Here is a 13,051-nt window from a genome sequence, read left to right as displayed (position 1 = left end):
GTTTATCTTTGTGTAGCCAGGAGCCACTGCTGTGCCTGGCAGATAGTCTGGGCTCAATAAATATCTGTTGGCTAGATAAATGAGTGTCAGAGGGTTGTGTGGAACTCATCTAATCATCAGTATTCATATTCTCTGAAATTTTCATTCTCTTTTACTAAAGAACAGCAATTAAATCATTAAGTTTGAGATTAAGTCACTTGAACTTCTTTGCCAGTCCTGTGAGCTCCTTGGGGCAAGGTCATGTATTATTCACCTATGTATTCTCAGGCTTAGCAAGTGCCTGGCACATCTGGGACTTGATTCATATTTGTTGAACTTTTCTTGTTTTATCCCACTGTCTTCACTCCCCATCTGCCTAAACTGATCCCCTCAGTCTTTCATTTTCAGGAGAGACCTTCACCTCTTCTTTGCTGACTGTCAAGGTAATCCAGCAGGAGCTGATGGGTGCTTTCATTTTCTACTGTCTTCACCCCTTACTCTCCTTGACTCTCTTCTTCTCTGTCACCCTGTTCCCTAGTTTCAGGGGAATAGGAGACTGGATACTATGGTGCAGTGAAAGAAGAAAGGGGTGCTGGAGACCTTGTTTTATTATTGGACGTGTGACCTTGTATGAGTCACTTAATTTTTCTGGGAGTCATTTTCTTTTTGTCAAATAAGAATGATAATAATAATAAACCTGTGCTAATATTTCAAAGGATCAATTGAGACAATGCATATTAAAGCATTTTATAAACTCTGACTACTCTTACAATTATTTGTAAATACTTTAAAGAGACATGTTTTCACTCTACAAATTTATTAATTATGTAAAACAGAGTTTATCAGTAGAGCTAAGTTTCCTTCTAAATTTGTCTCGCTGATATAAAATTTTGTCACTGGAAAATTTGAAGTACAGACAGTCACATCATTGGCCAATAAGCCATTCATTTGAGGGGAGCTCACTAACCAGGGCTGTTTATATCAGGATGTTTCAGAGCCCAAAAATCAGACATGCATCATCCATCTCACTGAACCCAAGAGAAACAGAGCTTATAAAATTAAAAACCCACATGTAGACAGTGGTTAAAATAGCCAAAGCTGTGCACAGTGTCCTTAAATTAAGTGTTTATATCCATCAGAGGAGCCTATGGAGATCCATATTTATAAGCCGTAACCGGTGAAGAGGTAAAGAACCTCGTCCTTAGTCAGAAGGGGGGTGTTCAGAAGAAATGGCAATGAATCAGCAATCTTAGTACACCTTCTGTCTCTTTGTCTGAATTTGTAGTACATAACAGAGAATCAGTCTAAGTAAATACAATGCCTGGTGTTGACTTTCCGTGATGCAACATTATAGCCAGAAAAAGAAAGATCCCCAGGGAGACTGAAGGAGGAAGGCTTGCTCTTTAGTTGTGCAGGCTTTCCTCAAGCCCACGGAACCCTGGGAAATGCTAGGTTCCAATGGTGCCAACTAATAGCAGAGGTTACTGCTTTTATTGTCCCTCCTTCCCAAAGTGCTTTGCATTTCTTTTTCTTCATTGGCTCCTTTTCATGTCTTCAAATGCGCCCAGGTATTTCTCATCTTGAAAAAAATCCTCACTTGACCCTGCTGCCTCTTCCAGCTATTATCTTAACTCTTTGTTATTAACAAGATTCTCAAATGAATGACCTACATCTACCATTACCCTTTGCTCCCCACCATTTGCCTTTTCACTCCTCGGGATCTGGGTTCATTCCTTACTACGCCGCTAAAACTACATCCCTTCATCTTCCTGGCCAGTCAGTCCTGTTCTTCAGTCCTCAGTCTGGTGACCTCAGCAGCACTGTCCACTATTGATCACTTATAAAAAAGATAATTCTCTTTTCCCTGGTTTATCTGGGTCTTCATTATAGGGATTCTGTCTCTGAAGTCAAGTAGACCTAGGTTAAAAATTCTAGCTGGGAAAAAGAACAGTGTGGATTAAATGAGCAGATGTCTATAAAATGCTTAGCAGAACACACAGCACATTGTAAATGATCATAAAATGTCAGCTATTGTTATTATAATTATTAAAGTTTATTTTCAAATCTTTCAGTGCCTCCTCCATGTGGGAGATTCTATAACCTATGAAGCTTCCGACTGTGATCTCTGTGATCTCTCCCCTGAGCACTGGCTTATTTCTATAAAACCCCACTAGAAGTGTCATGACCTTAAATTCGACACATCCAATATTGAGTTTTTCTTCATTTGTCCAATAAGTCTTTTGGATTTTCCTATCTATGTGGGCCATGCTGCTTCCTTTTCCATTGTTCTCACCAAATCAGTGTCCAAGTCCTGCTGGTGACTCCTTCAGGATGCCTCTTACATTCGCCCTTCTCTTCAATCCCTACTTGCATGACCCTTAACCATATTTTTCTCTCCATTCGAATCTACTATACATAACGTCTTTCAAATGTGACAATTAGTGATTGACAGATGTTTTTAAATAAAAATCCTATTTTGAGAATAAAACAGAATGTGGAGAAGCCGAGCAAACATTTTTGGGAAACCTGGATAGTCCAGAACCTCCTCCTTCTTTACCCTGCAGGTTGGGTAAAGGTTGTGGCTCTTTACCCAACCTGCAGGCCAAGGGCCCAGGAGCACAGGAGCCGCCCCAAAGTGCTTTTCCTACTCACTCCAAATGCATTCCAGTCAAAAAGCATTCATTCATTCAAGTCAAAATTCAGTGTTCTCTTTGTAGTTCCATTGCAAAAGTCAGAGGTTATCTATGTGAGTGATAGGATAGACTCAGCATCATGAGTCAGCAGACCTGGGTTGCAGTGGAGGGTCTGCTGGGCTGAGAGACCCAGGCCTAGCTTTCTTATCTGCAAAATGAAGAATTAGGACATGATCAACCTTTATGCTTATTCCATATGTAAAATGCTATTATTCTTCTAAGGTCTATAGCTGATTGTGATATTCTTGATTTTATCATTAAATTATATCATGTAAAACCCAGAATAATCAGAGAGATGCAAATATCATTTGGGTATGACTGGAGTTCCAGTCATCTCGAGGAAATCTGGGATAACTAATATTTTGTCATCTATTATAAAGAGAAATCTATATGAATTAAATATATACATATATTTATATATATATAAAGTCATATATACTTATGACTTTCAACTTATTATAGCTGAAGTTTATTTCTCTTCAAACAGAACATTTGAATGTACCAATGTACCTTTATACACTGCGGAGAATATGTAACAATCTCATAGTGACTTTAAAAGGCACTGCATTCCATCTTGCTTTGGAAACAAACTGTGTGGTTATTACATCCACAGCCTGAAATGTCTCATCAACAGGTTATTGTTGGTGATGGGGAATTCCAGGCTGGCAGGTGGAGAGAACAGACTGGGAACTCTTTCATCATGGCCCCCAGGTTGCCATGATGGCTGTAGCTTGAAAGAATTCTTTGTTCTTTGTCCAGGCTTAGCAAACACTTGGGGACTTTTGGTGACAGCTGGTAGGAGATCAGAACCATGGGATTCTAGCTCTGGACAGCATCTTAGGAGGAGGTTAGGTAGGGAGGTTAGGAGCGTGGGCTCTGGCAGAGGACAGTGTGGGTGTGGGCCCCAGCTCCACCCCTCACTAGCAAAGTGAGCTTGAACCAGTTATCTTTTCTATGTCTAATAAAAAAGGAGTAATAATCCATACCTCACAGGGGTGTTGTAAGGAGTTGATTACAAAGAGCTTAGCATAGTAAGTACTGGATACACTGAAGTCGCTATGAATATCAGACAACACCTCATTTTAAAGAGGAGAAAGAGAGGTTCAAAGTCCCAAGTTGGGTCAGTGACAATTCCAGTGTTGAAAGGGTACCACTGCTGGCTCCTTCTAGCTCCTCCTAGACCTTTGGTATTACCTGCCCTACCACAATAGCTCATCAGATCAGAAATGGGAGAAGATTACAAGGTGATGTCTGAGCAGATACAAGTTCGCTTTCTTTAATCCCTTCCCTAACCACTCCTTTCTAAATGTCCCTTATATCTATGCCTCCTTTCTATTCTGTTACCACCCTCAGTATTTACAGTCAAGATTTTGTCAAAGGATGTATTATCTTCACTTAGTCATGGCAATTTTTGAATGCTCACAGTTTGATAAACAGAAGGTTAAAAAATTTTTCTTTTGCTTTTTTAAGAAAACAATTATAATTGCATGAAAGGGCATAATATCTTTGACTGCACTGTCTCCTTTGCCTCTATCACAAACATTGATATTACCAACAGAGTAAGCTGTGTGCTGCAATGGGGCACAAGTGCTACATGCACTTGTATGGGCAGCAGAGTCTGACAAGGTTATCCCTCAGATGAAGCTGATGTCACCTTGCACAGTGTCCAGGTTTCCTGCTCTGCACCTTGCCTATCACTCCTGGGTCAATGTTTACCGATTCCCCTTTGGTTTACTTTTTGGTTATAAACAGTAAAAATAAAGTAAATAATCAATAAGGCTTAATAAAAAAGATAATAATTAAAAATACCTCAGGTTGTTTCTAATCCCTAATCTGTTGTACATGTTTTTTGATTTCCACTCCTAAATATAGTAACTGCCTTTTATTAAGTGCTTACTACGTGTCTGGCACATTACTTGCCCAGTGTCACCTGATCAGTAAGAAGCATGGCCAGATTTAAACCAACATAGCCTAAGTCTAAAGCCTGAGTTCCTGGGCTTTCCTCTCATTTCCCTTTGAAAATAAGATGCCCATTCATTATTGAAGCTGTTCCTAATTTTTAAAAATCAGAAACAATCCAGATGTTCATTAATTTGGGTTTGGTTAAATAAGTTAGGACAGATCTATATATTAGGATAATATATACATACATAAAATAAAGATGAAAATTAAAATTCATTGACATGGAAAAATGAGAGATTATTGAGTGAAAAAATGTACAAATCAGCACATCCAGCACATTACAAAATCCCACTTTTGTGGACATCCCTGTCTCCCTCCCGTATTTACAATAAATCTCTACCCAGAGAAAAAGTCTGGATGGACATCCAATAACATGTTTAACAATGTGATTACTCTGTGTTATGAGCTGAATGTTTGTGTCTCCCCGTAATTCATCCCAACCCCCAATGTGATGGTGTGATGGTATTTGGATGGGACCAGTGGGAGGTAATTAGGGTTCGATGAGGTCATGAGGGTGGGGCTGATGGGATTAGTGCTCTTATAAAAAGAGACACCAGAGCGTTTTCTCTCTGTCTAAATGCGCACATGAGCACACAGCGAGATGGCAGCGCTTTCTTTTTTTTTTTTTTTTTTTATTTATCCTCCTTTTGTTTGTATTTCTTTTTTTTTTTATAACATCTTTATTGGAGTATAACTGTTTTACAATAGTGTGTTAGTTTCTCCTTTATATGTCCCTGCCACTCTCTCACTTCGTCACAGCTTACCCTTCCCCCTCCCCATGTCCTCAAGTCCATGCTCTAGTAGGTCTGTGTTTTATTCCTGTCCTACCACTAATCTCTTCATGACATTTTTTTTTCTTAGATTCCATATATATGTGTTAGCATACGGTATTTGTTTTTCTCCTTCTGACTTACTTCACTCTGTATGACAGACTCCAGGTCTATCCACCTCATTACAAATAACTCAGTTTCATTTCTTTTTATGGCTGAGTAATATTCCATTGTATATATGTGCCACATCTTCTTTATCCATTCATCTGTTGATGGACAGTTAGGTTGCTTCCATGTGGCAGCACTTTCTGAATGTCCCTCTCCCTCATCTAACCCTGAAGTGTACAAAAGCAAGGGGACTATCGATCCATCTTTATAGCGCCAGTCACTACAACAGTTTTTAACACTCTGTATGAGCTCAACGACCACTTTTCCAATGAAGAAAAAAGAATAAAAAATAATGTCACATATGCATATGCCTGAGCCACCTCTGCCTATTCTGATGTGGTTGAGTTCAGTCCCCAGTAAGGGGACGAGTGGAGGTGAGAGCTGGGATGTTTCTCTTTTTGTCCAAGGAGAGAAGTAATTATGCCTCCTGAGAAGCCACAGAACGAGGAAACAAGGAACAATTTAACTTAAATTCATGAGATTTCCAACAAATCTTCATACTTAACCTTGGTCATTATCTGCTTCTACTAATGGGGCTTCCAGCTGTGGCTGGTGAATCCGCCCAGCTTGGCCTCGCCCACGACTTCCCTCAGCTACAGGAAGCCCAGCAACAGCCTCAAAATCATTCAAGCACAAGAGTTGAAACAGGTGTCTTTTTACTAACTTGCTTTTACCATTGATAGAAAATAATAAAACTATTCAAAACACTGACACTCTGTCTAGGTGCTATCACCACACTAATTATTCACAGCAAAATGACATTAACCAGACTGTTGTCTTCTCTACTTCAAGCCAGTTAGGCCTAACAGTTACCATTGGTATTACCCAACCATACTTAGCATCCTTCACATCTGCACATGTGTATTTTAAAATTCCATGTTATTTATATGCTCTGGGTCTATTATTCATAACTTAATGAAGAGACAGCTGAAAAATAGGCAGCTTATTTAGAGCTTTACCCTTTACTTCAACCTCACTTATTATCAGAAGCCTAGAGCTCACAGGTAGGCCTTCCCTTACAGGCTTTTACTCCAAAGCCTTAATTATCAAACTGCTAACACTCTGTATACCAATGCCCAAGCCCTATTATTTACTCTCGTTGCTACTTCCCTAGCAGTTGCCTATAGTGTTCAAACTATTTTCTTCACCTGTCTAGCACAACCTCATTTTTCAACACTAATTCTAATGAATGAAAATAATCCTTTCCTAATCAATTCTATTAAACATCTTTTAATCAGAAACATTTTCACTAGATTTTTTACTTCCAACAAGATTACCCCAACAACTATGCCCTGCGACCTAAAATGAGCAGCTCTCCCTGTAGCTGTTTCAGGTTTTATTCTAGCACTTGAACTTAACTTTGTAACACAAAACCTAAAATTTAATTCCCCTTTGCACCTGTATAAATTTTCCAACCTCTTCAGGTTTTTTCCGATTATTACTCACTGCCTGTCACCATTCATCAACATTTCAGCAGGTCAAAAAGCTAGCATCATTAATATTACATTTAAATTTGCTAGAAAACTTTATTCCAAAAACTTCTTCTTTTCTTCAGATAAAAACTTCCACATTGGGACTTCTCTGGTGATGCAGTGGTTAAGACTCCGTGCTCCCAATGCAGGGGGCCCAGATTCGATTCCTGGTCAGGGAACTAGATCCTATATGCAGGCCGCAACTAAGAGTTTGCATGCCACAACTAAGGAGCTGGCAAGCTGCAACTAAGGAGCCCACCTGACATAACTGAGACCCGGCACAACCAAATAAATAAATATTAGAAAAAAAATTTCCACGTCAATTTCAAACCAAAAACGTTTAATTTTCCTCTTTTTCCTTATTACACTAATGTTAAACTTACGTATTTTAATTTTGATGAGTAATCTCCATAACAATAAAAATACTAAAAAATAAAGATCAACCACCTACCACCACTAATCATAGCTGTATCTGACACTATACCTACTCCTATAGCTCCTATAGTATCTTCACTAAAAACCCAGGATCTCTAGTAAATTTCTCAATCTCCTATGCCATTAAAGTTAAATACCAATGTTATCTCATCATTCTTTACAACTCACAGAACTACTGAAACTTCTATTAGTAAGCCCAAAAGAAACATTCCTAAAACAACAGTAATAGAAACTCAAACCTCAGGGTATTCTTGAGTAACTAAAGCTGTAGTATAATAAAAACCCACCAATATTCCCTCCTTCTCTGTGCTTTCTGACAGCTGATAGTTGAAAAGTCAGGAGGCCTTGAGAAAGAGGGGTGTAGGAAGAATACTAACTTTAGAACCATCCACCCATCTATCTATCTACCTGACTATCCATCCATCCATCCATCCATGAATCCATCCATTCTTGCAACAACCTCTCTGTCCATCTTTCCATCTATCCAACCCCCATTAACAAATATTTATTGAGAATATACTATGTGCTCTCACTAGGGATACAGTGGTGAACAAAACAGACATCAGATAACTCTGGGCTGGTGTCATAACTCAGCCACTTAATACAACTGTGTTACCTTTTGAAGTTACATGTTCTCCTGAGCTTCTGTCTTCATCTGTAAATTTGGGATTCTAACTCTGCTTCACAGTGAAAAAGGTTAGAAGAAACGCTGTACTCGTACGGAAAACAGTACACTGGCAAGAGCATAGTAGGTGCTCTTTCGGTTTTGGCAGTTCCATATCTCCCCAAAGACTCCTGCCTCCCATCCAAATGTCACACAGGACAGCACTTCTGCATGATCGCCACCCATGGCAGCAACAAGGTCCTCTAGAGTGACACGTGTCTGGATACAGAGCTGAGGTCTGTTAAGAGTTGATGGCATGTCTTAATGCTTACCGGTCTCTGAAGAACAGGAGCTCCTTTCCCAGCATTGTCACAGCATCAAAGGCTGAGCTGGAGTCACAGAGGTCGGGGATAGAAGGATTATGAGGGGGGCTGTGGGGCACAGCGGGCTTCCCTGGGAATGTCTTCTGAGGTCCTAGGATTCAAAGCAACTTGGTCAAAATGGTACCAGGAATGTAGTCTCTGCACTTCTGCTCCAGGGACCCGCTTTCACTGTATATGGCAAGGTAATAAAGAGCATGGCTGTCGATGATGGGCAGACCTGGGTTTGAATCCCGCCTTCAATAGTTGCTGACTTGTGTGATACAGGTGAACCTCTCTAAGCCTCCATTTCCTCATAGTAAAATGCGGCAATAATGGTACCTACCTCAGAAGGTTTTTGTGAGAATTAAATAATGCCTAAAAAGCACTTAGTGGAGTGCTGGACATATAATAAAAGTTCCAAAAATGGTAACTATTATTTCATTACTATGCATAATTTCTTTGATAGCTATAGGTGTTTCAAACTAGGAATCAATTTTGAAAATCGCCTCTGATTTTTTTCTTTTTGTTTGTTAAGTACTCTTGTTCTCAATAAGATTATAACTTTCTTGTGTGTTTTCTTGTTATTTTCAAACAACTTCTGGGTGTCCTTCCCTGTGCACAAGCCTTTTCTTAGGCACCCAGAGAGACTGAGCAAATTCTTGGGACACTGAAGTACCTTGGAAGTGTTTGCCATTTAAAGTTATCTTCTGGTGGACCCTCTTGGAATGTAGGACCCGCCCTTTGGGAGAGGTGCTGGTGAGTTTTCATCCCCCATTCTGTTCCTGAGGACTGTCTGCCAGCTACAGAAGAGTGAGCTGGGGCTGCCTGAGCCACTGACCCCCTCAGGTCTCTGTGCTTGATGGAGTCTTGTTGTGACCAGAGCTGAGGATCAGGGAAGGAGTGAGGCACGGGAAGGGTCCACTAAGAGTGAGAGATGGGTGAGATCAGGGTGGAGAAGGGTCAGCAATGGGGTGAAAATCAGAGGTGGGGTGCAGCTTTGGGAAAAGATCAGATACTGGAAATTGGTCAGATCAGAAGTGTGCTGCCAGGCACTCTACCAAAGATCAGGGTGATCAGGTGGTCAGGGGTGGCTGATGTGTGTGCTTCTTGGCAATATAAAACCATATTTCTGTATTTTGTTCACCTGTGTAAAAATGGCCATGTCAAAATATAAGCTGCACCTCCTGGCCGAGTAAGAGTGGCCATCAGAATGGTGGTGACTCTCCAGTGCACAAGGACCCATAAAGGGCAGGCATGGATTTGGAGTGGGTTCTTCTTGGTGGCCACAGGAAGTGTTTCACATTGGAGTCCTAGGGCCAAATGTGTTATATGGAGAGATTCACAGTATTTTTTTTTTCCTGTCAATCAAGGGAGGAGCAGGACTGTCATATACCCCTCTCGAAGGGATACAGCTGGCCGAACACTTCTTGGGACGAAATTTGTCTTTTATGCCTCAGGTAAAATCTGACTGCAGATGTGTGTGCCCATTTCTAAGCAGCAGATGGGCTGGCTGGCATGCAGGAAACATGGGCGAGCTGGGCTCTACAGACCCTTTTCTAGGCTGAGAGGAAGAGGAGGGACTCCTATAACTAAAGCCTGAATAACCAGGCTCTGAGGCTTAAGGAAAAGTCAGTTTCCTAGATTCTTCAGCTTTTATCCATCAAACACACAAAAATGTCAAGGTCTAATGATGTTTCAGGATTTCATCTCATGGATTAACAGATTTTTCTTTCTGTTAAGCAAAATTGGATATAGAGTTCCTAATAATCCTTTATTACCTTTGAAAGAATGTTAACACTTGAGAACATTTTCAATATTTTGGTGTAGTTACTGTCTTTGAGCCTCAGCTTTCTCAACTATCAAATGAGGAAAACATTTCACACCCCACAGGCTGATCATGAGGATGGTATGGAGATGACTCATATGAACATGATTTACAAACTGCAGATCGCCTATATGACTGAATGGTACAGTTATTACCATCATCATTGCTATTTTTAGGAAGATAAGGTCACTTGTCTGCAAATGGATAAGCACCATATATATGAACTATAAAAAATATCCATCTTCTCCCAATGTCTGGCTCCTGATCAACACTCAAAATACACACAAATGATTGTATTTTCTATGGCCATCAAGGGACCAATATGCTCTGGAGGAAAGATGTAAAATTTAATTGTACATCTTATAAAAGAAAGCAATACTCATATCTGGTAAATAAGCTCTTCATAAGAGGCCATAGCTGGGGCTGTAATTTCTAGCTTAATCTTCACTTATGCAGGTAACTCCTGACAAAGTATACTTTCTTTAAGTTGGAGACCAAATGCCTGTCACTTTCAGGGTTTGTGGTCAAAAAAAGTGTAGTGATCGTACCGTACAGTGCCTGGATCCCTTTCACATCATCCTTGGGAAGGTGGAATCCATAGGGATGCTGATACTTATAAGTTGGGTACATCAGTGCTGATGGGTCTGTGGAATGGGCCAGGCCCAGTGCGTGGCCAAATTCATGAGCAGCAACGGTGAATAAATTGAAACCTAGACAATATGAGAGAGAAAAAGACAGCATCAGCACAGGGTTTTATTTTCAACATTTCCTGTCTTCACAGGAGAATTTATGCCCAAATCACAGTTTATTCATTTTCTTTTCATAACTGGGTTATTCAAAGGTTGGTAGGTTGTCCTGGCACTTAGCTTTGCTGACTTTAGTCCAGTTCTCCCCGCCTTGGCTAGGAGGGGATTGGGGGTGGGAGAAGATGGAAATGTAAATCAGTTCATTTTGTTCATTGTCAATGATGCTCAGTAGATTGATAAAGAAGGGCCTTAGAGCTAACAGTGGCAATAATACCTAGATTTAGGCCACAGATGCCTTACTAGTTCCCTGCCTACTCCCTTTTATCCACACAAGTTTCACACTGAAGATTTCCAGATGACATGCATGATGTTCTAGAACTCTTATACCCATCCCCATCGTACTTCTCAGGAAAGTACTGACTCCCCTCAGATCATTTCTGAATCTAGCCTATTTCCAAGTACAAGTAAGAATCAAAAAATATTATGTAGTTGAAGAAAAATTGAGCTGTGTGTTGAGTAGGGGATTGCTGCTTCTTGAGATTATGCACTATGAACCAGAGATCAGAAAAGTCTACAGCACATTTGAGGGTGGATCTTTTCCCCTTACGGTGTTCCCTTTTGGATTTTTGGCTTACTTGTTTTTCCTAGCCAGCCCCCCAAGTTAAAGGGTGGCTTGGGACGTTGAACCTCAAGGTTTCATGATGGAGGCCCAGAAGAAGGTACAATATTTTCCCGGTTATGGTGAATTGTGCATATATACCATTCATTCCCATAGTCCACTTCTCAGCATTGTCAAAATGTGTATCTCCTCCCAGGCCTTCTCCAGGTGCAAATGCATGGGCTAGAGTCCCCCGAGGCCCATCGAATGGATAGGAATCCCCGTGATCTAAACAAGTGGGGAGAAACACCAACAGGATTTAGTCTTTCTAGCAATTTTTGAAGGGTACCTAATATCACAGTGAACAGAAAACTTTTTCAATAGCATTGACACTTCTCATACAAATAGGTTTACTTTTCAATATTCATTTTTTTATAAGAAGCAGCTCACATGCCAATGAGTAACCTATCCATTAAAAAAATAAAAGGGATATTGTGTATTTTAAAGATAGTAAGCATTAAAAATAAAAAATTTTCTTTTGATATTGTATTTGTTGCAATGTCTATTAATTGGCACAAGGCATACTGTAGACTATGACCATGCCACAGATTACAAAAGGAGAAAGAGCAGATGGTCATTCAATCACAACCTCGTCCACTGACTGGGCTGTGAACATGTTGGCAGAGTGCTTTCAATGTATGATTTGGGGTTGGGGGGGAGGGATAAATTAGGAGTTTGGGATTAAATATACACACTACTATATATAAAATATAACCAACAAGGACCTACTGTATAGCACAGGGAACTATACTCAATATTTTGTAATAACCTATAAGTGAAAATAATCTGAAAAAGAATATATATATACATATATATACACATACATATATATATAACTGAATCACTTTGTTGTACACCTAAAACTAACACAACATTGTAAATCAACTATACTTCAATAAAAAATAAAATTAATAAGAAAAACAAAAAACCAAACAAAAATATGATTTTATTAAGACAATTATAGTAAATTGAACAAGTGTGCGCTTTCCGTTTCTAGAGCACAATATAATTTAAGGAAGTGTCAAAAAAAGAAAAAGAAAATTTCTCTGTAATTTTGATATACTTTCATGCATAAAACTCATGAAAGCAATAAAGGTGTTTATAAAATTACAACTTTCAAAGCTTAATATGCTTTTGTATTATTATCTACATTTAATTAAAAGTTCATTACAAATATAATAGAAAAGGAGGAAGAAAAAAACGAGGGATATTTAAGAGTTTTTCAGTATTTTCATGAGGATACCTTGTTTTATTAAAAACCAGCAAAACAAATTCTGGTGTGCCATTCCCCGGGTTTCAGTGCAGTGTTGTTTAATCAGATTACATGCCCTGAAGACCTGGTTAAATGGCAGCACAGTCCCTAGTCAACTCTGTTTT

At 39.6% G+C, this 13,051-nt stretch overlaps 1 protein-coding gene and 1 long non-coding RNA gene across 3 annotated transcripts in view; one reads left to right on the top strand and one right to left on the bottom strand.

The window, feature by feature from the left end:
• Positions 1-13,051, top strand: part of LOC102995937 (uncharacterized) — a 186,048-nt gene that overhangs the window by 157,535 nt on the left and 15,462 nt on the right. For both annotated transcript variants that reach the window (XR_008619539.1, XR_008619538.1), the window contains exons 4-5: positions 9,069-9,201; positions 9,816-9,902. This is a non-coding gene — a long non-coding RNA (uncharacterized lncRNA). The remainder of the gene's footprint in view (positions 1-9,068; positions 9,202-9,815; positions 9,903-13,051) is intronic.
• The window catches only part of MMP20 (matrix metallopeptidase 20), a 51,438-nt gene that overhangs the window by 26,457 nt on the left and 11,930 nt on the right, over positions 1-13,051 (bottom strand). The window contains exons 4-6 of the mRNA XM_007115662.4: positions 11,777-11,902; positions 10,819-10,980; positions 8,416-8,557 (exon numbers count right to left, since the gene is read on the bottom strand). Coding sequence (XP_007115724.2) covers positions 8,416-8,557; positions 10,819-10,980; positions 11,777-11,902 — 430 coding nt within the window. The remainder of the gene's footprint in view (positions 1-8,415; positions 8,558-10,818; positions 10,981-11,776; positions 11,903-13,051) is intronic.

Source organism: Physeter macrocephalus, chromosome 16 (genome assembly GCF_002837175.3).
Source record: "Physeter macrocephalus isolate SW-GA chromosome 16, ASM283717v5, whole genome shotgun sequence".
In the NCBI taxonomy this organism is placed as follows: domain Eukaryota; kingdom Metazoa; phylum Chordata; class Mammalia; order Artiodactyla; family Physeteridae; genus Physeter; species Physeter macrocephalus.
This window is presented reverse-complemented; position numbering and strand designations above follow the sequence as displayed.